The following is a 27,445-nucleotide window of genomic DNA, read 5'->3' as shown; positions in this document are numbered from 1 at the left end:
AGGGAAGAGGGTTTGAAGTTTTTCATGACAATATGATCTGGATAGGCTTTCATGCGCAAATAATGTGAGATTTATGTGTTATGAAACACCGACGGATAGTGTGCTTGGACGTACCCTGCAACTATGCAGGAGAGGGATTGGTTGTGACTCCATTTGTTACCGTGGAAGGTATCGTAAGCTGCAATTGATACGAGGATGTTTGAGAGATAATTCCACGGTACAAGACCGAAGGATGACTAAATTTACTCTGGGACAGAATTAGAATGTGAGCATTTGGGACGTATTGAGAGCAAGCAGGCCATGATTTAGAAGACTGAGGGATACAGTTTGGTGTTGCGATTCAAGTTTACGGGAAACAATGGAAGCATTTACAAGGGGAAATATTGGAGGTTTATGGGGTTTTAGATGATGAGGACGGGAAAGGTACCAAACGAAATAAAAGCAATGAAGGTCTATCCAACATTTGTGTAGGTGAAGCCGAGATGGCGGTGTATGTATGATGAGTGCTGATGTAGCCTCCATATTCTACCAGTTAGAAGTATCAATCTATTGCGTGCTTCTTTTTTGTATAATCTGTAGGTAGGGTTTACTGTTAAAGTTTTGTTCGTTAGCCCTGGAAATGTCAATTACGTGAATTAGATGGCTGTGGACCGTTATGTAGAAGTCTCTGGAGCGGAAGGAACGGATGAAATGGCTCGGAGCACTATGGGACTTAACATCTGAGGTCATCAGTCCCCTAGAACTTAGAACTACTTAAATCTAACTATCCTAAAGACATCACACACATCCATGCCCGAGGCAGGATTGGAACCTGCGACCGTATCGGTTGCGCGGTTCCGGACTGAAGCGCCCACAACCGCTCGGCCACAGCGGCCGGCAAAGAACGGATGACCCTTTTCTATAACAATTATGGGCAGTAATCACAAAGTTTTAATTATCATCGATAAAAAGTACAGTTATGGACCGTAATTAATATTCTGTTTGTTTGCACTTATATCCTAGGAGTCCTGATACCATAGTACCGTAGCACGCTGTAAAAGCCAAAACAGAATAGGGCATCCCACGAATGAAATGTAGCATCGTGCGGTGATTCAAATTTTTTGTAATTATTTTAAGGGGGGGGGGGGGGTAACGATTCAGTACCACAAGAGTTGTTGAAGTGTGTAACAACAATACACCATTATACCACACAATGATTAGGTTGCACAGATGCTTCTAGAATTATCAGATAATTCTGAAGAACGAAGAGGCAACTGGTGCTCTTAAGCCAGCGTATCACTATCGACGCGATCGTGAAAAAAGCTAAAATCAATCATGGATCAGTTTTCAGCATCTTGCATGACATTTTCAACTTGACAATAGGTCACTACCCGTTGTGGTCATAGATTGCCCACAATCATTCAAATGCCCTCCGAGCGAGGCAGCAGCGTGAATGTCACAGCCGGCTGAGGCCAGTTCATATGAGTTCGTCAGCCGTCTTACCACCATGAACAATTGCTAGGTGTATCACTTTGAACACGATGCAAAGCAGTGAAGCTAAAAGTTAAAAAAAAAAAAAAAAAAAAAAAAAACGTGGATTCACTATCACCGAAAAAGGTTAGGACCCAATCTTCAACAGGCAAGGTGATGCAGAGTGTTTTGTCGGTCCACCATCGTGGGATCCTAACAGATTACGCTCGTAAGAAGCAAACGGTAACAGGAGCATACTACCTATATCTCTTGACGAGGCTGCAGGAAGCTGTCAAGACAAGCGTTGCTGGAAACTGCCTAAAGCCGTCTCTCATTCTGAACGACACAGCTAATGTTGCCGTGGACGCGGACGAGGCATCAGAACTCATGAGAGACAGCGGCGACGGCACACGGGACGTGAAGATTAACGTGATTTTGCGCTCTCCAGCGGCAGCTGTCAGCTTCATTTGGCTCGAAAACTACGGAGTTTCTTTACTAAAACGAACATTTGTAAAATAGCTGCGTTAACTCTGTTAGAGATAGTCAAAGAAGAGCGGAAAAAATCGCGAAGAAGATTCTGAACTCTTCGATGGCTTGAACGGCTAATTGCTGGAAGAGAAACATTTCATATTGCTGAAGGACGATCTGAGACACATACTAGTGGAAGTTATTCGTTAACTCAATTGAATTTTCATCCAGTTTTCTGTTTTAAATCGACTATAAGATATAGTGACCAATGTCAGTTTGCACACTCGTAATACCCATATACTCTATAGTGCGTTGACCACCAACATCCTGAAATAACGTACTTCATCACATAGATTTCCAAATCGAGATGCGTTTTGTAATTTCATTCGAATGGAAGAGGAGATTTTTTCGCATCTGATCGCCACCTCTGAAAAAGATATTTACTGGAAAGATACAAACATAAGAAAGTCTATAAACCCAGAGATAAGTATATATTTTTTACAGAACGTATATTAAGAGCAAAATATCTAGTGTGTAACTTCCGTTTACTTTTTGACACAGACTGGTAGTCACATTAAGATTTCTGACCACTAGGAAACATTACAATCGTTGGCCAATTCAACAAGAACAACAGCAAATACATTATTTACAATAAATAATATCGACTTTTGAAATAATAGTTCTATTAAATGAATAACAAAATTCCAGTATCTTTCAGAAAACAAAATCGAAAAAAAAAATTGGAAGGAGGTAATCCCAAACCTACTATCTTTCTCTTCACAATTCACAACGCTATCAGTTACGCTACGGCTCTGACACACCAGCTAAGTGTCAGTGCATGACATACACTGTCTAAGGGCTGTACCTACAGAAGTCATTACTTGATATTTAATATGCAAATTGTATTAAGAAGACGCCGTTTTGAAACGGTTGATACTGTATACTTTCGTGGAACACGAGTAATAACACTAAAGGCATGAACTGCGGAAGAATTCACCTACCGATATGTTGTTTCCTGTCATTTTATTATAACAAATCATAACTAGAAAAACGCATTTTCAAGTTATCGTCAATGTGCCGGTGCCCTGAAACACCTTATATTCATACCGCATGCTGTATGAGAAGTTTACGGGTTTCGCGCCGGATAACGTGGAGGCTGCACAATATTTCAACGACACAGCTGCTCTTCATTTTCAGTCTGTTACTGCCGTGTTGGTCCAAAGGCTCACCAATATAAGCGCTGGCTCGCTAGAAAAGCGCAGGCACCGAGGGGTGGGGCTATAGCGCCATCGTAGACGAATCATAGAACACGGCAACATCCAGTGCCCCTTACCGGAGAAACGGGCCATCGTCTTCGCATGCGGTACTTGGGAAAAGCGCGAACGCAAATCGCGGCCCAGCGCGCACGCGTGCAGTGTGTGAGCTCCATAGCAGCTAAGCTTTTAGGGAACAACAAAAAAAAGCTCTTTAGTCGACGGTATTGAAACCTAAATGTCTCTGGAGATGTGGACGAGACTGTTGTACTATGGTCACATGGGACATCAACGCTATAGTGCTTCGAGAATTTCGGGATAAATTCTAGAAACACTTGGCTCTGCACCGTCTCGAACACCCGATACCTTAATGACGAGAGTGAGAGAGCCTTTTTGCTGCGCCACACATATCTGTGTGCGCAGGAAGGACAGCTGTCACGAGAAGCCAGGAGATGCGTCAGACGAGCGGCCCCGACAAGTGGTTACCAGCAGCACCTTGGAATTTATATCAAAGAGTCAAAGAGTGTTAGTATAATGTTCCGTGGTTTGTGGTGTCATGAGGATTGTTACAGAGACAGATGAAGCGTGTATTGTATAGAGACACTTACTTCATGTCTTGGCTCTGCATGAGGCAGAAACGTGTGTAATTGTATGAGTGTTTAGTCGATTCTGACGTTTATCTTGGAACCAGTTGGCTTGCTGGAGCTTGTACAGAATAATTGTTACTTTGGGAAGAGAGCTGAAAATGTATTGTTGTTGGAGTGACAAGATTCTACGAGTACATGATTTATTTCAAGAATAGAGAGTTTGTTAACATTATTCCCCTTTAACCTGATACAGTCTGCGGAGAAGAATTAAACGGCGAGAGCGACGTAGATGATGAGCCAAAGAAGAGGATCGGCTGCACGAACAACGTAGAAGTCACCTGGAAGAGACATTTGAGTCGTGCAACCCAACACCTCACTGTCTCTTGCCGTCAAAGGAAACGTTAGAACGCTTCCTGAATTTCTAAACTTCTTGCTCCCTCCACCCGACCATTTGCTTCACAGTGGAAGCAGAGAAAAATGCAGATCTCCCGTTCTTAGATGTCTCGGTCGGCAAAAAAGAAGACGGTTCCTTGGGTCACAGTATGTTCCGTAAACCAACTCACACTGACCCATATCTACGAGCTACGAGCTGCCACCACCCATCCTAACGCAGTGGCTATTACGGACTCTCGTTCATTGGACTAGAGTTTTCTCACAGTTAGCTGCAGGGAGTTTAAAAGCAGAGTTTAGCTATCTTCGCTCTGTGTTTGTATAAAACTGGTACTCTGATATATAGGATTTGTAATACATTTCAACCAGTATGCGCTAAACATCAAAAACAGCCGGAGGAAACGGAGAACTCCACAAGAATGATTTGTCTACCCTACGTATCTAGGTTGTCCTTTAAGATAGGCAGACTGTTCAAGAAACATCAAATAAAATGTCTTCCATCCTCCAGCGCGAGTGCAAACGATGTTGGGTTCTGTTAAAGACAACCTAAGCCCATGGAAACTAGGGGTTATAAAATGCCGTGCCACTAAGGGAACGCAAACACTGGCCAGATGTGTAGCACTTTTGAAGATAGATGCGCTCGACATACACGTCACACCAGACGGGATCAGCGAGAAAAGTCTACTGTTGCTCAACACTGTCTTGACATGGGACATGGTATGAATTACTGAGAGACAAAGATCCTCTCGTCCGCTCTATGTACTGGGACTCCATCATTAAAGAAGTGGTCGAAATACGTGTAAGTAACGACCTGATTAATAGAGACGCCGGATTTCAACTCAGCAAGGCATGGAAACCGGCATTGGCGGCACTAATGCATCGTCGGTCGCACGCAAACGAATACGAGGCAACACAGATGGAGAATCGTAATGCGGACAGTTAAATTGAATGCTAACACACTGCCCGCTCGCGCGCTACGCAGCGATTCGCGGTCGTGCTTTTCCCGTGTCGCTCATGCGGTGGCCAGTTTCTCCAGCAGGGGCACTGGATGTCGCCATGCTCTATTGTTCGCCTCTTGGCGCCTGCGCTTTCCTAGTCAGCCAGCGCATGTACTGATCAGCCACCACCGCAACACGTCATATTTACCTACAGACGTCGAGCAACTGTTTAGTTGAAATACTGTACAGCTTTCACTACATTAACCGACGCTACGCCCATGAACCAATGAAGCACCAAATACGATGTTTAACACCATACAATCTAGCGGCCCCTATGTTCTGCTTGTGGCGCGAAACGACGTCGTATCTCACTGGTCACACTCCTTTCCACGAGGCAAAAACAGACATGCCTGATTCTTTATTTCGTGCCATGTAATTGACCGTAGAATTACATGCTGTGACGTCACACCCGTGGGAAGACGGACTGAGGGGCAGCTTTTGCTCCGTGACAAATCCCCAGCTCAGTCTGCACAAGCCACAGTCATATATGTTGCTGTTTTGGGCTATCAAATTTTATCTCATCACCTTATTCTCCTGATATGGCACCCAGTGACTTCTTCCTCTTTCGGCGGATGGAGAAACCATTGCGAAGCAGGCATTTCAAAATGATAGCAAGATGACTTCGGAAGCGATACGTTTCGTGAACAGCGAAAACAAACACCGCTACAACGCAAGTCTCCGTCAGTTCAACAATCGTTGCGAAAAATATATTGCAGTGAGGCGTGAGCGTATACAGGGTGTTACAAAAAGGTACGGCCAAACTTTCAGGAAACATTCCTCACACACAAATAAAGAAAATGTGTTATGTGGACATGTGTCCGGAAACGCTTACTTTCCATGTTAGAGCTCATTTTATTACTTCTCTTCAAATCACGCTAATCATGGAACGGAAACACACAGCAACAGAACGTACCAGCGTGACTTCAAACACTTTGTTACAGGAAATATTCAAAATGTCCTCCGTTAGCGAGGATACATGCATCCACCCTCCGTCGCGTGGAATCCCTGATGCGCCGATGCAGCCCTGGAGAATGGCGTATTGTATCACAGCCGTCCACAATAAGAGCACGAAGAGTCTCTACATTTGGTACCGGGGTTGCGTAGACAAGAGCTTTCAAATGCCCCCATAAATGAAAGTCAAGAGGGTTGAGGTCAGGAGAGCGTGGAGGCCATGGAATTGGTCCGCCTCTACCAATCCATCGGTCACCGAATCTGTTGTTGAGAAGCGTACGAACACTTCGACTGAATTGTGCAGGAGCTCCATCGTGCATGAACCACATGTTGTGTCGTACATGTAAGGTAGAGTATCCCGTATGAAATCATGGCGGTGAATCGAGGAAGTACAGTACGTACTGACGAAACTAAAATGAGCTCTAACATGGAAATTGTTTCCGGACACATGTCCACATAACATCTTTTCTTTATTTGTGTGTGAGGAATGTTTCCTGAAAGTTTGGCCGTACCTTTTTGTAACACCCTGTAGAGAAGGACCAACACCAACACCAAATATCACTGTCGCAGCTTGATACCAGACCAAGGGCAGTGAAAGTTATGTTGCGTCTTTTGAGGAGTGGCAGAGCCTTAAAAAGTGTGCATATTGCTGCCTGTTTCATGTGTTCTCCTCAGTACATTATATTTACATCGTCACCTGAAGATGATGGTGTGAACCATCGAAATGCGTAGTGGCAAAATAAAGAAGTGACTGATGCAGAAAATTGTTTTATTTGTATTATTCGCTTCTACAGACTGCACAAGATATGAGAACGCAGTGAGCGCTGACCTGACACTGAAGCGCACCAGGCCGTCGGGCGAGATGCGCATGTAGACGTTGGGCGTGACGATGTCGTGCACGTGGCCCTGCTTCTCCTCGCTGAAGAACACGTCCGGCTGCCAGGCGCGGCTCACCTCCGTCAGCGTCACGAACCGCCGGCGTCCCGCTGCGGCACAGCGCACGCCTTGTTAGTTACCAAGTTACCCCCATGTTCTGTGCGCCATATTCACCATAAACGTCGTTATACGGAACGTGTCAGTTGAAGAAAAGATTGCAGACATGCACACACACACACACACACACACACACACACACACACACACACACATGAAAACATTCTGTTGGCGGCACCTACATAGGGAGAAATGATCATCATGATAAAATAAGAGAAATCAGGGCTCCCACAGAAAAATTTAAGTGCTCGTTTTTCGCGCGTGCCGTTCGAGAGCGAAACAGTAGAGAGACAGCTTGAAGGTGGTTCATTGAACCCTCTGCCAGGCACTTTATTGTGAATAGCTGAGTAATCAGGTAGATGTAGATGTTGATGTAATTCCCGTCGTGCGACCCAAATCACCTCGGAAACCGTGTAAGCGATACTACGGCTATGTGTACACATAGTGTATGTGTACATGTCGTTATCCCGTGACTTTTGTCACCTCACTGTAAATCTAGAACGAATTAATGTATCGAGATGTGGTTTCGCCAAGTTATAGCGGACGATATGGTGAATATACTGACGTTTGTAAGTAATTTTCATCGTGTTTTGCCACCGGATTGCACACCGACTTTGTTTGTTTTTCTAATAGGGCTATATACTTCAGTATTTCATTTGAAAGAAGCTTCTAAGTGTATTATCAGTTTTCTGTATCACACTTAAACATACAGCTGTAATTTAAACATGCCATAGATGTGGTGTAGTCATAAGAATATACAATGAAAATGACTGAGTGAGTTTTTACAGGGTTTTAAACAATAATAAAGGTTTTTTCCTTTTAACAAGTTCCTGTTTATTAGCGGAAATGATAAACAGTGAAAAACACTTCTTTTTAGGATACCTAAAGAAGTTATATCTATTTTGAATTTACGATGAACTACTCGGTTACGTGTAGATGAAATCCTCTTAATAGAATGCTAATCAAATAAACTCACGTGTTCGGTTGGCGTCGCGTCTGTGCAAGCATCAGTCATTCACAGATCGCAATAAATGTGTAAATATCAGTGTTCCTAAAGAGTTTGTAGGAATTCACACTCACACGTTAAATTACAATATAATAACAAAAGAAAATATGAAAGCAAAGCTATTGGAACGATATTACGTAGTTGCAGTGTTACAACATAAACCTATTGTTCTCAGTGCTTTATGACAAATTTCTTTGCAAGCTGACTTCAGAGAAAATGATTAAAACAGGAGAAGCGCCATACATTACCAGGAAAGTATTCTTTTTATTTCTCAGCAAACAACGTTTCGTCAGTACTTAAAAAATACCACAGAATATTTATTTTCTCAAGCATTGTAAACTGAAATAGCGAAACAGAGAATTTTAGTAACATCAGCAAGGTTAGCAATTAATGAATAATGAGGAACCAAAAAACTAATAACAAATATAAAGCAGTTTTTTATCTGAAACAATGGGGTAGCGAGTAATGAATGGGAATAATTTCATCACGAAGAAAATTTTCCCGACCTTTGTGGTATATTACGTCACGACTCATCGCACTCGCGTCCGTGGCAGGTATTATTAGGTCCCATTACAGATCTTACTACAACCTATGTTATGGTGGGAATCTTCTTCAATAATGCTGGTGCCACTTACGAGCTGTGTCAAGTTCATCCCGAGCAGCGACAATAATTCATCCATTTATTTGTTCAGTACTTATTATTCATTACATAAAGTTACTCCGATACCTTGCCAATGTACAAGCGAAAGACAGACATTTAAGAGATCCTCTACCAACTGTCATTTTTTTAGGAAAAGGAAGTTAAACTAAGGAAGCTTAAGAATCTGCTCTCCACGAATAGTAAACAATATCCTTACTAAGGAACCTTAGCAGTTCGTAGACAGGCCTGTATTTGTAACATTTACGAGGGAGCGTACATGGAGGAATCGGGGACGAAACCAGAGAGTACACTTACTGTCCATGTCGTCGTACCTGAGGCGTGGGTCGTGCCACGTCAGAACCACCGTCAGCTGCGCAGTGAAGTCCTGCAACATAAAAAAAAAACACACACACACACACAAGAATAACAGACATTGGCTGCTAGTGGGCACTGATTTAAATCAATGGGGAAGGTTTAAAATTTGTGCCGGATCAGTATTCGAACCAGGGTGTCTTGCTTACAAGCAGTTGAACTGACCACTGGCTATATAATTAAAATTTTTTCTCTACAATGTTCGACAAATTATTACGTGACTGCTCACTCTCGGCAGGCACGGACTCAAATTCTCAACTTGCGCACACACTAATGATGTAGTGCTTCTTGCCCATTAGCCTAACTACTCGCGGCATTGCCCCGATTCCCGTACGAGTTAGAGCCCGGTGTGCATCTGCGCTAAAGAGTCATAGGGTTTTGGACCAACGTTCACAGCCGCCAATGCTAGGCCTCCAGGGCAAATCACTTTTATTGGACAGCTTCTACTCGGCCCAGACCGCAATGACTGTTTCAAGGTGCATCGCGTTGCAGCCATACAATATAAGTATCTATATCTGACAGGGCTGGATTGTTTACACGACATCTGAAGAACATCTACATTTACATATATACTACGATAGCCGCCAAGCGGTGTGTGGCGGAGGGCACAATTCCCGCCAACGTCATATTTCCTCCCCTCTGTTCCACTCGCGGATCGCGCGAGGGAAAAACGACTGTCTGAACGCCTCAGTACGAGCTCTAATTTCCATTATCTTTGAATGGTGATCATTGGGCGATTTGAAAGTTAGTGGTAATAACATATGCTCTGCATCCTCGCCGAAGATCGGATTTCGAAATTTAGTGAGCAGCCCCTGCCGTTTAGCGCGTCGTCTATCTGCAAATGTATCCCACTTCAAACTTTCTAAGACATCTGTAACGCTCTCACGATGGCTAGATGTACCAGTCCCGAACCTTGCCGCTCTTCTTTGGACCTTCTCAATCTCTTGAATCAGACCCAACTGTTAAGGGTCCTATACAGACGAACAATACTCTAAGACCGGACGAACTAACGTATTGTAAGCAATTTCCTTTTCTGGAGGACTGCATCGCTTCAGGAGTCTACCAATAAACCGCAATCTAGAGTTCGCCTTGCCCGGTACTTGTGTAATCTGATCATTCCATTTGAGATCAAGAAGTCTATACTTTTCCTTAGAGGTTCACTGCCCTGCACACGGATGCTGCCTCCTCGGGATATTGAAGTGTGATAAACACCTGGTTTTTGATAAAGACTAAACATGTGTGTAATGAACCCGAATTCGTTATTGTGGAGAGAGAAACTGTCCTCAAATTTGCTACCCAGTACCAAAGCATTTCGCCATCCTCTGGAAAGCGTGTTGGTCCAGCTTTGTAACGCAATATAGAAGCGATTCAGCGGACATAGATACGAAATGACCTTGTTAAGTTTCTAGACATATGTGGCACCAGATGTCTATTTACATGTCGCCCAACTTCCGTGAATTACAAGCCGCTGGTTTGTGGGCGTGGAGCTCGCACACGATTGCGTCCCAGGTATATCTGTCATACTACTCCAACCACAGTAGCACGATTCTGGCCTTGTGACACGGTCAAGTGATCTGCTGCAACATCTCATCGCTGTCGGGGAAGACATCAAGCATGAAAGGATGCAGGTGGTCAGCAATAATGTTCACGCAATGCGCGGCACTCATGGAGCCGTCGATTACTACCGCATGTCCCATGGAAGCGGAGGTGAACCTCGCCCATAGCACGACACTGCTCCCAGCAGCCTTTGTCCGGGTCACGGTGCATGTTTAAAGCAGCCGTTCGCCATGGTGACGGCGTATCTGAACACGACCACCGACCTGGCATAACAAACGTGAATCATCCGACTAGGCGACACCTCTGCAATGGTCCAATATCCAATCTCGAAGACCTCATTCCTGCTGCACTCATCATTGACGGTTTCTCTGGATCAACAGAGTAACACGGACGGGTCGTCTGCAGTGTAGCCACATGTTCAATAATGTGCACTGAATGTACTGCCCGGAACACTTCTGTTCGCACCAGCATTGCACGCTGTCGTCAGACCTACCAAAAATCGACGACTGTTCTGATTTACAAAGCGGTCAAACCTTCGAGCTCTACGTCCCGTGATGAGGCATGGATGCCCTTCCACCAGTCCCCATACGGGGTGTCCGTTCCCAGGCGCCGAGCCATAACAGTCGCTTATGACAGCAACTTACCCCGTTTACAGCCCATATCGTCACTAGAATTCCTCAATTGCGACTCCTCCGCTTATACACGAGCGGCTTTCAATAAGCAATGCAGCACATTTTTCTTCTGAATGCAGATTGGTTTTATTCAGGATTCCAGTACACCTTATTACTCCCAGCTCTTTCGGCTACAAAATCCTGTTTTTCAACATGGATTCCGTTCAGTGCCATGGCCTTAACACCACCTTACTGTTAGGGCCTATATTCCCGCATGGTACCACTCTACCGGTAGATATCGAAGCCAACGTCTTCCTTCATCAATAACCTCCCCATCATCCACATACTGCTACCCACAGATTACATCCTTTATTGGGCCAAAGAGATGGAATAATAGGGATCTGGGCTGTAGGGCGTATGAGAAAGAACAGTCTAACGAAGTTTAATGAGCTACTATCGGGTGCGCAAACTTGTGTGAGGCCTTGCGTTGTCATGGAGAAGGAGAATTTGTTTGCGTTTTAGTGGCGATAAGTGGTTTCTTCGGTTTCCTGATGGCACCAAAATACCCTTCAGAAGTGATAGTTGCAACATGGAGGACAATATTAAACAGAAGATACCCTTCAGATTCGCAAAATACCGTCACCATGACTTCACCGGCAGAGGTTCCAGTTTTGAACTTTTTCTTTGGAGGAAAGGTAATGTTTCTCTACTCCATTGATTAGAAGTAATGAACCCATGTTTCGTCGCCTGTGACGACGTTCGACAAAACATTGTCTCGATTATCCACGTAACACTCGAGCGATTCCTCACAGAGGGTTCTTCGTTGGTCTTTATGGTCTTCTGTTAGGCGATGAGGAACACAGTGGGCACACACCTTTGAGTACCCCAACTGGTGGACGATTGTGTCAGCACTACCAACACAGTCGTCCAGTTGTTCAGCGAGGTGTTTGATTGTGATCTGTCGATAACGTCGAATGAGAGTGTCCTCACTTTCCGACACTGCAGATGTCAAGTTACAGTTGTGTGCGGCTGGCCGGCACGCTTCACTCCGGAACCGCACTGCTGCTACGGTCGCAGGTTTGAATCCTGCCTCGGGCATGGGTGTGTGTGATGTTCTTAGGTTAGTTAGGTTTAAGTAGCTCTAAGTGTAGGGGACTGATAACCTCAGATGTTAAGTCCCGTAGTGCTCAGAGCCATTTGGCCATTTTGGCCGGCACGCGGGAGTCAGGTTGGCACGGCTTAGTTGCGCTGATGGCGGACGCCTCGCCCAACGACTCACCATGCTTTTTTTCACAGCTAGGTCTCAGTAGGTATTCTCCAAGCGCCTATGAATGTCTGCGATGCTCTGGTAACCTGCCAAAAGAAATTCAGTGACAGCTCTCTGCTTGGAACGCGTTATAGACGCCAATTAGAAGGCTACGTAAAGCGCTGCCACTTACCGGGCTTCATGAAACTATAGGGGCTAAAATGGAGATATTCCACGATGTACCACAACAAATTCTGCATTTTGTCGATCAAAATCGGCAGAGTAAAAAAAAAAAAAATGGTTCAAATGGCTCTGAGCACTATGGGACTTAACTGCTGTGGTCATCAGTCCCCTAGAACTTAGAACTACTTAAACCTAACTAACCTAAGGACATCACACACACCCATGCCCGAGGCAGGATTCGAACCTGCGACCGTAGCAGTCCCGCGGTTCCGGACTGCGCGCCTAGAACCGCGAGACCACCGCGGCCGGCCCGGCAGAGTAAAAAAAGATTTCTTGCATTACTCATTGAACACCCTTCGTAATTTCTTACTGTGTTAGGTGATCCCAACGCCATCAGACGGTGTTCAGTCTCGTGGGAGTGTGGGAGGGGCAGTGATCATAACGTTTTGGCACATCAGTGTCCATGACTGCAAATGCTCACTGCTATGGCAATTCAAGTAGCATTCATATCACCTGCATGAAGCCTTACACACGTGTCTCGAGTCCAATACTGTTTAATGATGCTGTTCCAGTCTGCATGAAAGAGTCGTGATCTTCATAATGCCTTTCTTTTTTTTATTTTTTAACACCACAGGTCTTCGTTTGAGATCGGATGATTAACCTAACGTGTTCACAAACTTCAGCTAGAAGGCCAATATTGTTTGAGAAGAACATTTAAACACATCGTGCCTATATTCATTCACTACCAGAAAGCCTGTAGATCTTCCTGTGATCGTCGCATATGGTCGCCAGAACAAGCAGATTAGAGGGAGACACATGCAGGGCATCGCTCATTGTTTGTAAAATTATTTTTGTCATAGAGCAGAATATGTAGCTGTAATGAGCCGACACTCTGGACCAGGGGTGTCCAAGCCGCAGCCCGCAAGCAAGTGTTAGTGCGGCCCAATCACACGATCTGGAATAAAAATCCATAAAATTCCATTGATGTAATCGTATGACAAATCGAATATTTTCAAGCTGAAATACCAGCCACATGGTGCTATTCTCTTATCGGTTCATCCCGTTATCTCTCTCTCAGCCCCCTTTTATTCCGCAGTTGTTGGTAATGTTAAGTTTATTATGTGCGTGTCCCAAATACTCGTTTTCTTCCAATGTGGTCCAGGTAAGCTACAAAATTGGGTCTTGGAACATCTGTAATTTAATATACACAACTCCTGGATCTTAAGAATCTTTTTCTGGCGACGTTCCAGTACCAGACAACAATGTCGCCTATCAGAGGGACGATTTTTATTGTTATTTCACGACCGAATGCGATAAAGAACAAATGCAATCTTCGTTAAATGGTTATAAATGTAATTCAGTTACATGTATAGCTGCTATTTTAGAACTATTGCTGTCGATAAATACTTGTAGTTCATTACAACAATATTATGAATAGGACAGATTTGTGGTTATCACGTATTGTAGGACGGTAATAACACACTACTTTACATGTCGTTTATACATTTATTTAGGACTGAAGTAAGTTAGAACAACATGGCAGTACAAAAGTTGCACGCCGAGAGTATAGAATAAAGATAACACGAAGATGCTAGAGTGCAAAGTAATGGCGCTGACGGCGCCCCCCCCCCCCCCCCCCCCGTGCAGTGCGGAGCACGGCTGAGGGCTGAGGGATGCTTCCTCACTCGAGCCCTTAATCATTGTGCCAGCGCGGCGATTGAAGAAGGCGTCCAGCGTAAGAAGTTGGCGCATCCGAAACCGCGCTGCCAGAGTCTTTATGCGTCGAACAGCTGCAGCTGCGTAGGCGGCGGAACGTCGCTCGAATCGTTTGCGGCTTCGGGAGGCGGAGCGGCAGTAACGGCAGGCGGATCAGAAGCGTCGGAAAGCGGGTCCGAGAGGGACCAAGTCGGTTTTAAGGGGTTAACGGAAACTATTTGAGGTCGTCCATTTAGATGACTTCCGAACGTATTCACTCTGTGACGTAAGACGCGGTGTGGGCCCGAATAAGGTGGCTGCAAGGCCGTAAGCCGCTGGCACGGAGTCGTCACGCAGCATCACGAATTCACATGATGCATGGCCCTTGTGGACGAACACCGGCGGCGGGGAATGAGGTCGAGGCAGGCGGTGGGGGGGGGGGGGGGTGGGGGGTGGGCAGGCGAGTGACGTGTGCAAGTACACCTGTTCCATAAGGGCTGGCAGATCGATGGCGGCAGCCAGCAGTGCATCCTCCACGAACTGTGCTGGAAGGAGTAGGAGCTCTCCGTATAGAGTCTCCTCCACTAGTGATGCATTCAGGTCTTCCTTATGGATGGAGCAGATGCTGAGTAAGACCCAAGGCAGGGCCTTGGACCATAACCAACGATGGTACATGGGTGCGGCTTTGAGAGTTCGCTGCCATCTTTCGACCAGAGCATTTGCCTGCAGATGATAGGCCGTGGTGTGAAATTTGGCTACACCACACAGCACGCACAGTTGACCCAACGAGTTATGCGGTCGATCATAGAAAATATATTTGTACCTCTCGAAAAGGGGGAAGGGGGTAGTGGGCCAACCACGTCAATGTGGACATGCTGAAGCTGACCCCTTGGGATATCGAATTTGCCTAGTGGAGGCTGCACAGGTCTGCTGACTTTATTACGCTGGCATGGGACACATGCGGCAGTCGTACAGCATGCCGGGTCAGACAAAGCGTTCAGTGCCTAGCCTCATTGTGGCCTGCATTCTGGGGTGGGCCAAGTTGTGTAAAGCATTCAAGATCGTGTGCTGAAGAGTGGACAGTATCAAGGGGTGAGGAGTGCCCATGGGAACGTTGCAAAGGACTGGAGTCATCGACCTGTTCAGGGCTAGATGTTGGATAGCGAGCAATGACTCACTGTCCGAAACCAATCACTGTGTATCGGTGTCTTTGGTCTGGAGTCAGGCGAGGTCATCTAAGTTCAAGCGTGTGGCAAGCACTGAGATATGAGATAGTCAGCTACAACATTCTCTGTGCTGCAGATGTAGCAAGTGTCCGAGGAAAGTTGACAAATATAGTCCATATGGCAGAAACATCTCTGAGGAAGGTCCTTAGCCAGGTTGCGTATCGCATCCACGAGGGGCTTGTGATCCGAGTAGATCGTGAAAGGTCGCCCCTCAAGGTCACTCCGGAAGTGTTTGATTGCCCCATAAACCGCGAGAACTTCGCAGTCGCAACCTGACCGTTTACGCTGGCTCTTAGTTAGTTTCTTTGAAAAGAAGCGGAGCGGCTGGATGGAGTCGCTGGTGTGCTGTTGTAGAACAGCACCCACAGCTGATTCACTAGCGTCATTTGTAACAGAAACACGGGCCTCAGGATTGGAGTGGGAGAGTGTGACGGCTTTGGCGAAGGCAGTTTTGTGAGTATCAAATGCGTCAAGGATGGATTTGGTCCAGTCCAACTTCCGTTTCCCCTTGGTATTTTTGCCGCAGAGGGCATTAGTGAGGGCTGATTGGACAGAAGCAGCCTGAGGGATATGGAGTTGGTAAAAGTTTACCATACCCAGAAAATGATGAAATTGAGCATAATCTTCAGGAAGAGGCAGGGTGAGAATGGTTTTGACCCGAGAATCCATTGGTCTGAGGCCGTCGGCCGAGACAGTATGGCCTAGGAATGTAGAACAGAGTTGAGATTTATCATGCTTGATCACCATGCCGTTGGCTGTGAGGGCTGAATGGACGGCATCAAGGCGAACCTGGTGCTCCTTGGCAGAGGAGGAAAATATCAGAAAGTCGTCCAAATAAGCAAAAGCAAAAAGCAGAGGTAGCAAAATGGAATGAATGAACCGTTGTCACATCTGAGCAGCATTTTTCAAGTCGTAAGGTATGTAACATATTTAAATAGGCCTTTGGAATATCCGGAGGATTCATAGGAATTTGGTGATATGAGTTCAAACAATCTAAGATAGAGAAGAACTTGGTGCCATGTTGTAATTGCGTGAAATCCTGGATATGAGGAATGGAATACTTATCGATAATTGTCCGAGCGAGCATTAAGGGACCTGTAGTCCCTGAACATGCATAAGGAGCAGTCCTTCTTAGGGACAAGGTGGACCAATTGCTGTTGGATGGTCAGATCACGCCTGAACCAATAAATCCTGAACAGTTACTTTCATGCGCAGAAGTCTGGAAGCATTAAGACGCCTAGCTTTATAACGGATTCTATGACAAGTGCCATTGCTAATGCGAGAAGGGAAGCAGATGCGAAGATGGGTCACTGACCTAGCCAGGCCGCAATGGCGTGGGGCGGGGGGTGTTGGTTGCAGAGAACGAGGGAGGGCACCCACGCGATGCGAGGAATCCCGGTAGGTGAGAACATGATCATCCTGTAGAATCACCTGCGGCGATGCAGAAATGGCAGCAGGCAGAGGAAAACTCGACACAGGAGCAATGTAGTGTGAAGACGCAGTGGATGTGAGTGTTAGTTCCTCTTGTTGTGGCCCTGCAGACAGGCCGCGAATCGTACTCGGTGCACGTGACAATTCAGCAGAGGCGCCGGCAATGCGGGTGTGTAATGCCTCATTCTGTGTGTGGAGCTTGTTGATTCGTGAGTGCGTGTCCGACAAATCAGAGAGCCATGCAGTAATATGATCGAGCAGAGATGCACATGAGGAAACTGTAGCCAAGGAGGCAGAGAGCGAAGTCGTGGTGAACTCTTTCGACCATGGAACAATAGAACCAGACACGTGGTGAAGTGTGGCGGCCTGCAGGTGTGGTGAAAGTCCGTAATGGTGAAAGTCTAAACCGATCACAGGTTCATCCATGTTGGCAATGTGGAAAGTCCAAGGAAAGGTGGCGACTGGTGATAAGTGAAGTGACGTCTAGCTGGAGCCAAGGACTGCGATTGGAAAATGATAAGCAGTGATCAAAGCGAAGTTAGCAGGGGAAAGCACGTTGCCTGTGTGCTTGGCTGGGATTATGCTGACGTCGGCGCCGGTTTCGACGAGAAAGTGAGTGCCCGATGACAAGTCAGTGACGTAGAGGTGTCGCGCCACTGGAGCGAGTGGTGCGATGTCGGACGGTAGGTGCCGTGCAGGCTCGTGGTGGGACGTGGCACCTAAATTTGCCCACCGGAATCGCTTGGGTAGGAGCAAGGCGTACAACAGTTGCGTGTGGCCTCCCCATAAGTTGTACGGTACCAGCATAGCTTGGAGGCGAGACGGTGGGGAGCGAGAGGAAGCCGCAGCCGGCTGCATTGTTGCTTGTGGACACTGGGGCTGCTGCTCGGGTGGGGTCAGCTGATGTCAGGAGGCTGCAGGCAGTACCTCCTGTTAGCCACTAGGTGGCAGCTCCTCACAGGCCACTGAGGTGCTGAGGCGAGCACGCTGGCCTCTGCTAGCAGAGTGTGGAACTGAAGGTGCAGGCGTGACAACAGATGGCGATGGAGATTTCGTCTGTGACAAGCGATGTCAGTGATGAATGATAGTGTAGGCTTGGTCGGCCATGCGTCGGCAACGCAAGAAAGCAGGTGAAGTTGTAGGTCTGAAGGCAGTTTGACCATCCACAAGGTCCGAAGCACGATGTCGGGTAATGCTAGATCATCAATTAATGCATGAAGGCGTCGCCAAAGCTGCGAAGGTGTGTGGTCATCGAGGTGCTCGTTGTGAATAATGTGGTGGATAGCCTTCGCTCGTTGGCAAGAAAGGCACTTGATGAGCAATGTTTTCACTCTCAAATACTTGAGCAAGGTTGGCTGAGAGAGGTGCAGATCACTGATGAGGTCTGGATGAGTGTGGATGTGACTCACCAGGCAGACAAAAAGCGTGTCGTCGTCCAAAATCCCATGGTTATCCAGTAGGTGATCCACCAATGCGAAACAAGTCTTAGGGTTGTCCTTTTGCAAAGCAGATAGCTTAGGAACCCTGCCAGGTAACACATGTTGATGCAGCACTGGCAAGCAAAGATCTGTGTGTGCAGGGCAGGAAGCCCCCTACATCGGGAATACAGTAGGGGTGGACGGTGCATCGCCCGAGGTCTGTGTGGGGGTCGGACGTAAGTAGCACAGGATGTGGAGTGAGCAGGTGCAACAGACAGCACGATGTGTCCCTATTGCAGGCCTGATGACGAACACGGCACAGGTGTAACGGCCGGTGCCATTGCAAAAGGTGGTCGTGGTGCAGCGATGGGGGGGCTGATCCAGTAACCAGCGCAGTCAGAATGGCCGGTGCCGTTACGAAAGCAGGCGGAAGTCGATCTTGGTGTAACCATGGTGCGACGGTCACGATCACAGAGTGGCTGAGGCGGCTGGCGTCGCCGAAATGGCGTGCCGGAGAGGGGAGGGGGGGGGGTGGTGACATAAGAATGTGCGACCCCATGCACTGGAATATTCGATTCACAGTTCTGGAACTTTGTTGGCACATCAAACCAAACCGAAGGAGACCGCGAAGCCAATAGGTAAACCACAACATCCTTGACTGGGTTGTCGTTCACAATGTCACTAGGCAGCATGCACTGTCCATGTAGCGTCCATTGTTGCGTAGTTGCACTTGACGGTGGCCATGTTGAGCCGGTTAAGGTTAAGTGTTCGCCAGCATGGCTGGGCGTAGACAATTGTTCTTTTTTAACTAAATGCACATGAGTTACACTTGACCACTTGTGGTCACAAGCACAGATAATAGAATGAGTAATACTAGCACTGAAAGACACTGGTAGATCCATTGTTCTGAAAACAATGTGGGTTGGCACACGAAGTCCGTTAATGATGAATAGAAGCATGAAATAGCTCACGAACATACGACGACGATGTTGGGGTCTCCACAGTGGTTATCACATATCGTAGGGCAGTAATAACACACTTTAGATGTCGTTTATGCATTTATTTAGCACTGAAGTAAGCGAGAACAACATGGCAGTACAAAAGTTGCACACTGAGAGCATAGAACAAAGGAAGTACATAGATGCTACAGTCCAAATATATGGAGCTTTACGACAGAGGTGCCACAGATTGCTACTCGCCGTAAAGATGACACGTTGAGTTACAGATAGGCATCACGAAAAGATTGTTACAAATTACACAGAGAGGCTAGAGATATTGGTCATTTTTGCGTGAGGTGTGCTTCCTTGAGTGAATGTGTGTATGTTTCTTGAAGAAGACTTTGACCAAAAGCTCAATGTATAACAGTCTCTTCATTGTGCCGGTCTGCAGATAAATGTGTCGTCTGTACAAAGAGTGACAATGTATCCTTTTCATAATCACCAGCTCACTCAAACAACAATGTGGGAGACAACCCGCTGTGATCCCTTTCTTAGTGGAACTACTTGAATTTCTCATAAGATGCTGTAATGAAGTCACGGGATCCCGGTACAATGGTGAGTGCATACAAGTTTGAGTAATGTTGCTCACGAAAAGGAGTTCAGTGCGTTAACAACAGAAAAAAGATTTGCCTATAACGTTAATTGATAGAATGAATCTCTCTTTTATTTTATTTGTTAGGATTCCGAGTCGAGGGCCCTGTTGTAAAAGGAAGTGACACTTTATTTAATCACAAACACGCGACTGCAGACACACAGGCGGCAGCTAAGGTCGGGTCATATTCCTGTTGATAGTTGAAGTCAGCATGACAGGGCACATGTAGGAGCGGTTTCACATTATGCTCTACAAATGGGGTTGTCTCTGATTTCCACTGGCTGCTAAGGTGACCACGTGACCAGGAAAACCCGTCCGTTGAGCAGCACAATGGCCATTCGTTTCTCATGGCCGCTTTTCACGTCTAATGCAAAAATGAAAGCCTACCCCAGAATTAATAAATATTGACCCACATGTGTCACTGAAGAGCCAGTTGTCTCATTTGAAGCAAAAAGATGGACTATTACGCACATGAAGACGCTTCTTCAATACCTGTACTACTTTATAAATTATTGCAACTTAAAGTTATAAGTAATTCCTGAACTGTAAAAGTGACTATCTCGGCAATACATTACGCGATTACAACAAACGAGGTATCTATAGATACATTTTGTAGAGCTGTCTAGGACTGTGACAGTACATTTACTGAAATTATTAACATATTTAAATGAGGGGCCGAAAAGTGTATTTAGAACAATTAAGAAAAGCTATTCTTACTAAATAAATAGAGAAACTTTAAAAATAGCGGCAATACTGTAAACTATATATATATATATATATATATATATATATATATATATAAAATTTAATGTATAATTTAAATTTTTGTCAATATTTACTCTTATAAATCCAAAAACAGGAAAACCATAGAAATTATTGCTTATAAATAAACGACGGCAGATGAAAGAAAGCCGATAACAGCATAACGTTTCTCGGAAAATTTCTGTGCTATATGATGTATCATATGTGTATAAAAGGTCAAAATTAAGAATTACAGAAAATTTCATGTACAGTAGTTTAGCTGACTTCAGTGGTGCTTGACCGAAGTTTCCTGAGTGAACAGCAGCAGTTTGAAGGCAGTCTATGTTCGGACGCCGTTGGAGCCGGTTAGACGTCGTTGATCTGTGTTTCGGGAAGGTTTTATCTGATGAGTGGTGAAATAGCCTCTAGTCCCTGAATTTGACATAGAAATTTTTCGGCGTCTGATAGACTTGTTATCGGGTTGCGTGTGATACAAGCCGCGCTTAGAAGGTTTCAGTGCGTAGCCATTGTGGAATTTATAGTTTGACGTACTGAGGAACTTTAACGGTTTTCTAAAGGTAACTCATGTGGTTAATTATGGTTTAATTCAGCCGCCACCAAGATCTTAAGAAACACCGTCAGGCTCTGACATTAATTTGTTGTGAACTGTGACTTTCAAATTTTCTATGTTATTATTGCAAATAAACTCGGATTTGTGAAACTTGAAAAAGTACGAGAGTGCGTACGTGGTTTTCACATAGCAAATCCCGCCTGCACTTATATTAAATACTTTTGTGGAACATTGGGTGCACCGCAACAAATGTGAGTTGGCGCCTCATAGACGAAACTTAACCAAACTTGTACGTCCTCCGGAACCGCGCGACCGCTACGGTCGCAGGTTCGAACCCTGCCTCGGGCATGGATGTATGTGATGTCCTTAGGTTATTTAAGTTTAAGTAGTTCTAAGTTATAGGGACTGATGACCTCAGATGTTAAGTCCCATAGTGCTCAGAGCCATTTGAACCATTTTGTAAGTCCAGTCACAATTACGGGGGACCATTGAAGTGTCTGTGCTGTGTAATGTGTGGGTAAACCTTTCCGTGCAGTAGCACGTGGGGGCTCCGAGTTTACAGAGAATTTGTGAACAGTTTGTAACTGTGATTTTCGGCGAGTTGATGAGAGACATTGTATTTCATTCGTCATCCACACCACATGCACTATCCCATACACCCAGTTACACAAACAATGAGTATAACAGATATAACATCATAACACTGGCGCAAATTATTTACAGTGGAGATAATAAAAACTGCACAACATGACATGATACAGATGAATATATATATTTAGATCTAATTTTTATGTTACAACAACTAGTTCATAATTAAATTTTAGACAATGGTAGGTTTACCAGGATTGTTAGACGTAAGTATTGGACATCATGCGTTATTATTATAAAAAAGAACAAAATATTATTTACATTGATGATTGACCTGTATCATACACGTGATTGCAGTGTTTATGGTGGTGTATGTCAGCCTTATTTTGCATTACTGACTTGGTAACAATACAAATTTTGGATGTTTGAGCTGATCGTGGATGTAAATAGTGAATAACTGACGAATTAGTGTATTGACTGAATAAGGAAGTTTGGTGTAAAAGCTTTCAGATATGGAACGGATCTCTTCTGAAACAGTTTTAATTTCTACATAATAGTGGATTCTTGAGATTGTAATGAACCACAGAGCGTTTAATATTATTTGCAGTGTCTTATTTTGCATAATCTGATATTTGCTAACATGTGTAGACGCAGCTTGCCCCATATGAGGCAGTCATACAGAATTACTGGTTCTGTTATTGACTTATAAAGTAGGTGACTGTTTTTCCTATTTCGAGACGTCATTCTGTGTATTAAGGACTATAAGGCAGCTAACAAACTGTTTGCTTTATTCACTATACCAGTTATGTGTTTCTTGTAGATTAGACGTTTGTTCAAGCGAGCTCCAGATATTAAGCGGATTAAGTCCTAGTAATGCTTTCATTGATAATTAATCTATCTCAAAATCGTAAAGAAAACTGGAAGCAAAAAAAACTATAAGATTTATTTAAGTCTTGATAAAATTCACGACGATCACCAATTTTACTTCGTAGCTGTGAGGCAAGTTGTGTTTTGTGCTGCTGCCTGAAAGCATCCATGTCTGTGTGTCATGTGTTATCAGACACTGTGAGCTCATCAATCGACCATAGGCAGAAGGCTCATGGGACGCACGTCAGGGATGCTCATAGGCCGAAGGACTGGAAGTACGACCTGAGACTATTAAATATAGAAAGTCATGAAAGATGTCAGCGATCATGATGCACATATACGATTAACAACATATTAAAATAACGGATTTCGGCATTCTGTCATCATCACACTCAGAATAGGAAGCATTAATTAATGTAGAATAAATCATTTAATTTGATACTGAGTCGCACCGCATACATGTGCGACTTCTATTGACAAGTGACAGTGTACATGGGACGCGTTATTTACGGTCAATGATATACTCTAAGAAAAAAAAATGACACACCACGAAGGAATTATCAGAAAGGGACGGAAATCGGTAAACATGATGTACATGTGCAGACAAACAAATGATTACAATTTCAAAAAAGTTCGATTATTTATGGATGAGCAAAAGCTTCACAAATTCAGCATGTCAATAATGCTTTGGTAGACGTCTGGTCCTTATGCAAGCGTTTTTCCGACTGGCATTGACTGATGGAGTCGCTGGACATTGTGCCAAATGTTGTTACGTAAAATCGACAAACTTCCTAGCTGGTGGGTGGGCTCTGCCCATGATGTTTCAAACGTTCTCAATTGGGGAGAGATCTAGTTACCTAGCTGGTCAAGGTAGGGTTTGACAAGCACGAAGACAAGCAGTAGAAGCTCTCGTCATATGTGGGCGGGCATTATCGTGCTGAAATGTAACAGGGGGCTGAAAGCTCATTAAAAAAAATGGAAATGGAGTAAGTCAGTCAAAGAATCGGGTGCGCCATTATTTCAGCTAGAAGCTCTCTGATGACACCAGTTTACAAATGTCCTAAGAGTCTCTTTTGAGAACGTCCATCACTGAATACTCTCGTGGCTCACGACTAGCTAAAACTACTTTGGTAATTATTAACAGACCACTGTTTTGGAAATCACGACTCGTGAATGGACTTCGCGAATTCGGAACTGGGATTGCAAAATGTTGTTAAAGAACTGGGATTGACGAATCACGGGCAGAGCTAATCTAAGTGATAAATTTTGAAAGCCTGAAAAAAAGTGACACGTGACATTTTTATAGCGTTGTCGGTGCAGGTCGCAGATGTGGTGTATATACGTGAATTGGTATGTTAGTGCCACGTTCAACATTTTGACATTATCAAGCTGAGGTTGCCTCGACGCTCAGAGATTGTGTATACAGGGTGGTCCATTGATAGTGACCGGGCTAATTTTTTCTCGAAATAAGCGTCAAACGAAAAAACTAGAAAGAACGAAACTCGTGTAGGTTGAAGGGGGAAACCAGATGGCGCTATGGTTGGCCCGGTAGATGGCGCTGCCATAGGCCAAACGGATATCAACTGCGTTTTTTAAAATAGGAACCCCCATTTTTTATTACATCTTCGTTCAGTACGTAAAGAAATATGAAGGTTTTAGGTGGACCACATTTTTCGCTTTGTGATAGATGCCGTTGTAATAGTCACAAACGTATAAGTACGTGGTATCACGTAACATTCAGCCAGTGCGGACGGTATTTGCTTCGTGATACATTACCCGTGTTAAAATGGACCGTTTACCAATTGCGGAAAAGGTCGATATCGTGTTGATGTATGGATATTGTGATCAAAATGCCCAACGGGCGGGTGCTATGTATGCTGCTCGGTATCCTGGACGACATCATCCAAGTGTCCGGACCGTTCGCCGGATAGTTACGTTATTTAAGGAAACAGGAAGTGTTCAGCCACATGTGAAACGTCAATCACGACCTGCAACAAATGATGATGCCCAAGAAGGTGTTTTAGATGTGAAACGTCAACCACGACCTGCAACAAATGATGATTCCCAAGTAGGTGTTTTAGCTGCTGTCGCGCCTAATCCTCACATGAGTAGCAGACAAATTGTGCGAGAATCGGGAATCTCAAAAACGTCGGTGTTGAGAATGCTACATCAACATCGATTGCACCCGTACCATATTTTTATGCACCAGGAATTGCATGGCGACGACTTTGAACGTCGTGTACAGTTCTGCCACTGGGCACAAGAGAAATTACGGGACGATGACAGATTTTTTGCACGCGCTCTGTTTAGCGACGAAGCGTCATTCACCGACAGCGGTAAAGTAAACTCGCATAATATGCGCTATTGGGCAACGGAAAATCCACGATGGTCCCGACAAGTGGAACATCAGCGACCTTGGAGGGTTAATGTATGGTGCGGCATTATGGGACGAAGGATAATTGGTCTCCATTTTATCGATGGCAATCTAAATGGTGCAATGTGTGCTGATTTTCTACGTAATGTTCTACCGATGTTACTACAAGATGTTTCACTGCATGACAGAATGGCGATGTACTTCCAACATGATGGATGTCCGGCACATAGCTCGCGTGCGGTTGAAGCTGTACTGGATAGCATATTTCATGACAGGTTGATTGGTCGTCGAAGCATGGCCCGCATGTTCACCGGATCTGACGTCCCCGGATTTCTTTCTGTGGGAAAAGTTGAAGGATATTTGCTATCGTGATCCACCGTCAACGCCTGACAACATGTGTCAGCGCATTGTCAATGCATGTGCGAACATTACGGAAGGCGAACTACTCGCTGTTGAGAGAAATGTCGTTACACGTATTGCCAAATGCATTGAGGTTGACGGACATCATTTTGAGCATTTATTGCATTAATGTGGTATTTACAGGTAATCACGCTGTAACAGCATGCGTTCTCAGAAATGATAAGTTCACAAAGGTACATGTATCACATGGGAACAACCTAAATAAAATTTTCAAACGTACCTACGTTCTGTATTTTAATTTAAAAAACCTACCTGTTACCAACTGTTCGTCTAAAATTGTGAGCCATATGTTTGAGACTATTACAGCGCCATCTATCACAATGCGATGAAAGTGGTCCAACTAAAACATTGATATCTCTTTACGTACTACACGAATATGTAATAAAAAATGGGGGTTCCTATTTTAATAAACGCAGTTGATATCCGTTCCGTTTGACCTATGGCAGCGCCATCTAGCGGGTAAACCATAGCTCCATCTGGTTTCCCGCTTCACGGTAGACAAGTTTCGTTCTTTGTAGTTCTTTCGTTTGACGCTTATTTCGTGAGATATTTGGGCCGGTCACGATCAATGGACCACCCTGTATAATAACTGATTGCTGGGATTTCCCGTTAAGAATCTGCGTGTTGTACGAGACCGACCAGTGCTGCCGCACTTAACGGCAGGAAAAGAGACGCGGGACCACTCAGTGGGCTTACACATGGTTTCCACAAACAGCTATGACTATATGTACGTGTTTAAGCAACTGTAGGTATCATCACCATCTCTGTCACTGTACTTAATTCTTATCTTGCATGCATTATGTCTCAGACTTACCATATTAGCTTCGCTGACTGCCAACAGCCTGCGGAGGAGGAGATCTATTTTGACATCGACTGGTCCTCCTGAAAAGGATGCAACATAATCAGTGAATTCTTTCCGTGCGGTGCCTGCTAGCTGGAATTTGCGGCAACAACGTGGTGCCTTCAAGCTTGCACACGACACAAAGTATGTTGCGGAAAGGTAACTACATTATACGTAGACACGATAACGGATAAATTAAAACGCGCCAATGAACCAAGAATAATTTCATGAATTTAAACATTACTGCATCAGCTATATAAGTTTGATATTGTCGATCGGTTTCGGTTTTTAACATGTAAACCGAGCGATATTTGCAGACCTCACAATCTGGGGAGACTTGGGTGCGTTTTCATGAATAACATTGCCTCTGCTGCTCCGCTGCTTGGCCACAGATTTCTCTTTCGTTTTTTTTTTTTTTGTGTCATCAGTCTTCTGACTGGTTTGATGCGGCCCGCCACCAATTCCTCTCCTGTGTCAACTTTTTCATCTCAGAGTAGCACTTGCAGCCTACATCCTCAGTTATTTGCTGTATCTGTCTTTTTACTGGATCTATCTTTTTACCCTCTAGACCTTTCCTTAGTACCATGGACGTTATATCGTGATATCTTAACAGATGACCTATTATCCCGTCCATCATTATTGTCAGTGTTTTCCTCATATTGCTTTCCTCTTCAATTCTGCGGAGAGCGTCCTCATTTCTTACCTTTCCAGTCCACCTAATTTTCAACAATCTCCTGTAGCTCCACATCCAAATGCTTTGGTTCTTTTCTCATCAAGTTTTGATAGAATCCATGTTTCACTACCATACAATGCTGTGCTCCTAACGCACGTTTTCCGAAATTCTTTTCCAGTCTACCTAATTTTCAACATTCTCCTGTAGTATCACCTCTAAGTGCTTCGATTCTTTTCTCTTCAGGTTTTGCTAGAGTCCGTGTTTCAGTATTATACAATGCTGTGCTCCAAACGCACATTCTCAGAA

General features: G+C 44.8%; 1 protein-coding gene across 1 annotated transcript in view; it reads right to left on the bottom strand.

Annotated features, from left to right (window-relative positions):
* The window catches only part of LOC126105574 (glutamate-gated chloride channel-like), a 114,301-nt gene that overhangs the window by 27,160 nt on the left and 59,696 nt on the right, over positions 1–27,445 (bottom strand). The window contains exons 4-6 of the mRNA XM_049912343.1: positions 26,440–26,507; positions 9,051–9,120; positions 6,926–7,082 (exon numbers count right to left, since the gene is read on the bottom strand). Of these exons, the coding sequence (XP_049768300.1) occupies positions 6,926–7,082; positions 9,051–9,120; positions 26,440–26,507 (295 nt within the window). The remainder of the gene's footprint in view (positions 1–6,925; positions 7,083–9,050; positions 9,121–26,439; positions 26,508–27,445) is intronic.

This window comes from Schistocerca cancellata, chromosome 1 (assembly GCF_023864275.1).
Source record: "Schistocerca cancellata isolate TAMUIC-IGC-003103 chromosome 1, iqSchCanc2.1, whole genome shotgun sequence".
In the NCBI taxonomy this organism is placed as follows: domain Eukaryota; kingdom Metazoa; phylum Arthropoda; class Insecta; order Orthoptera; family Acrididae; genus Schistocerca; species Schistocerca cancellata.
This window is presented reverse-complemented; position numbering and strand designations above follow the sequence as displayed.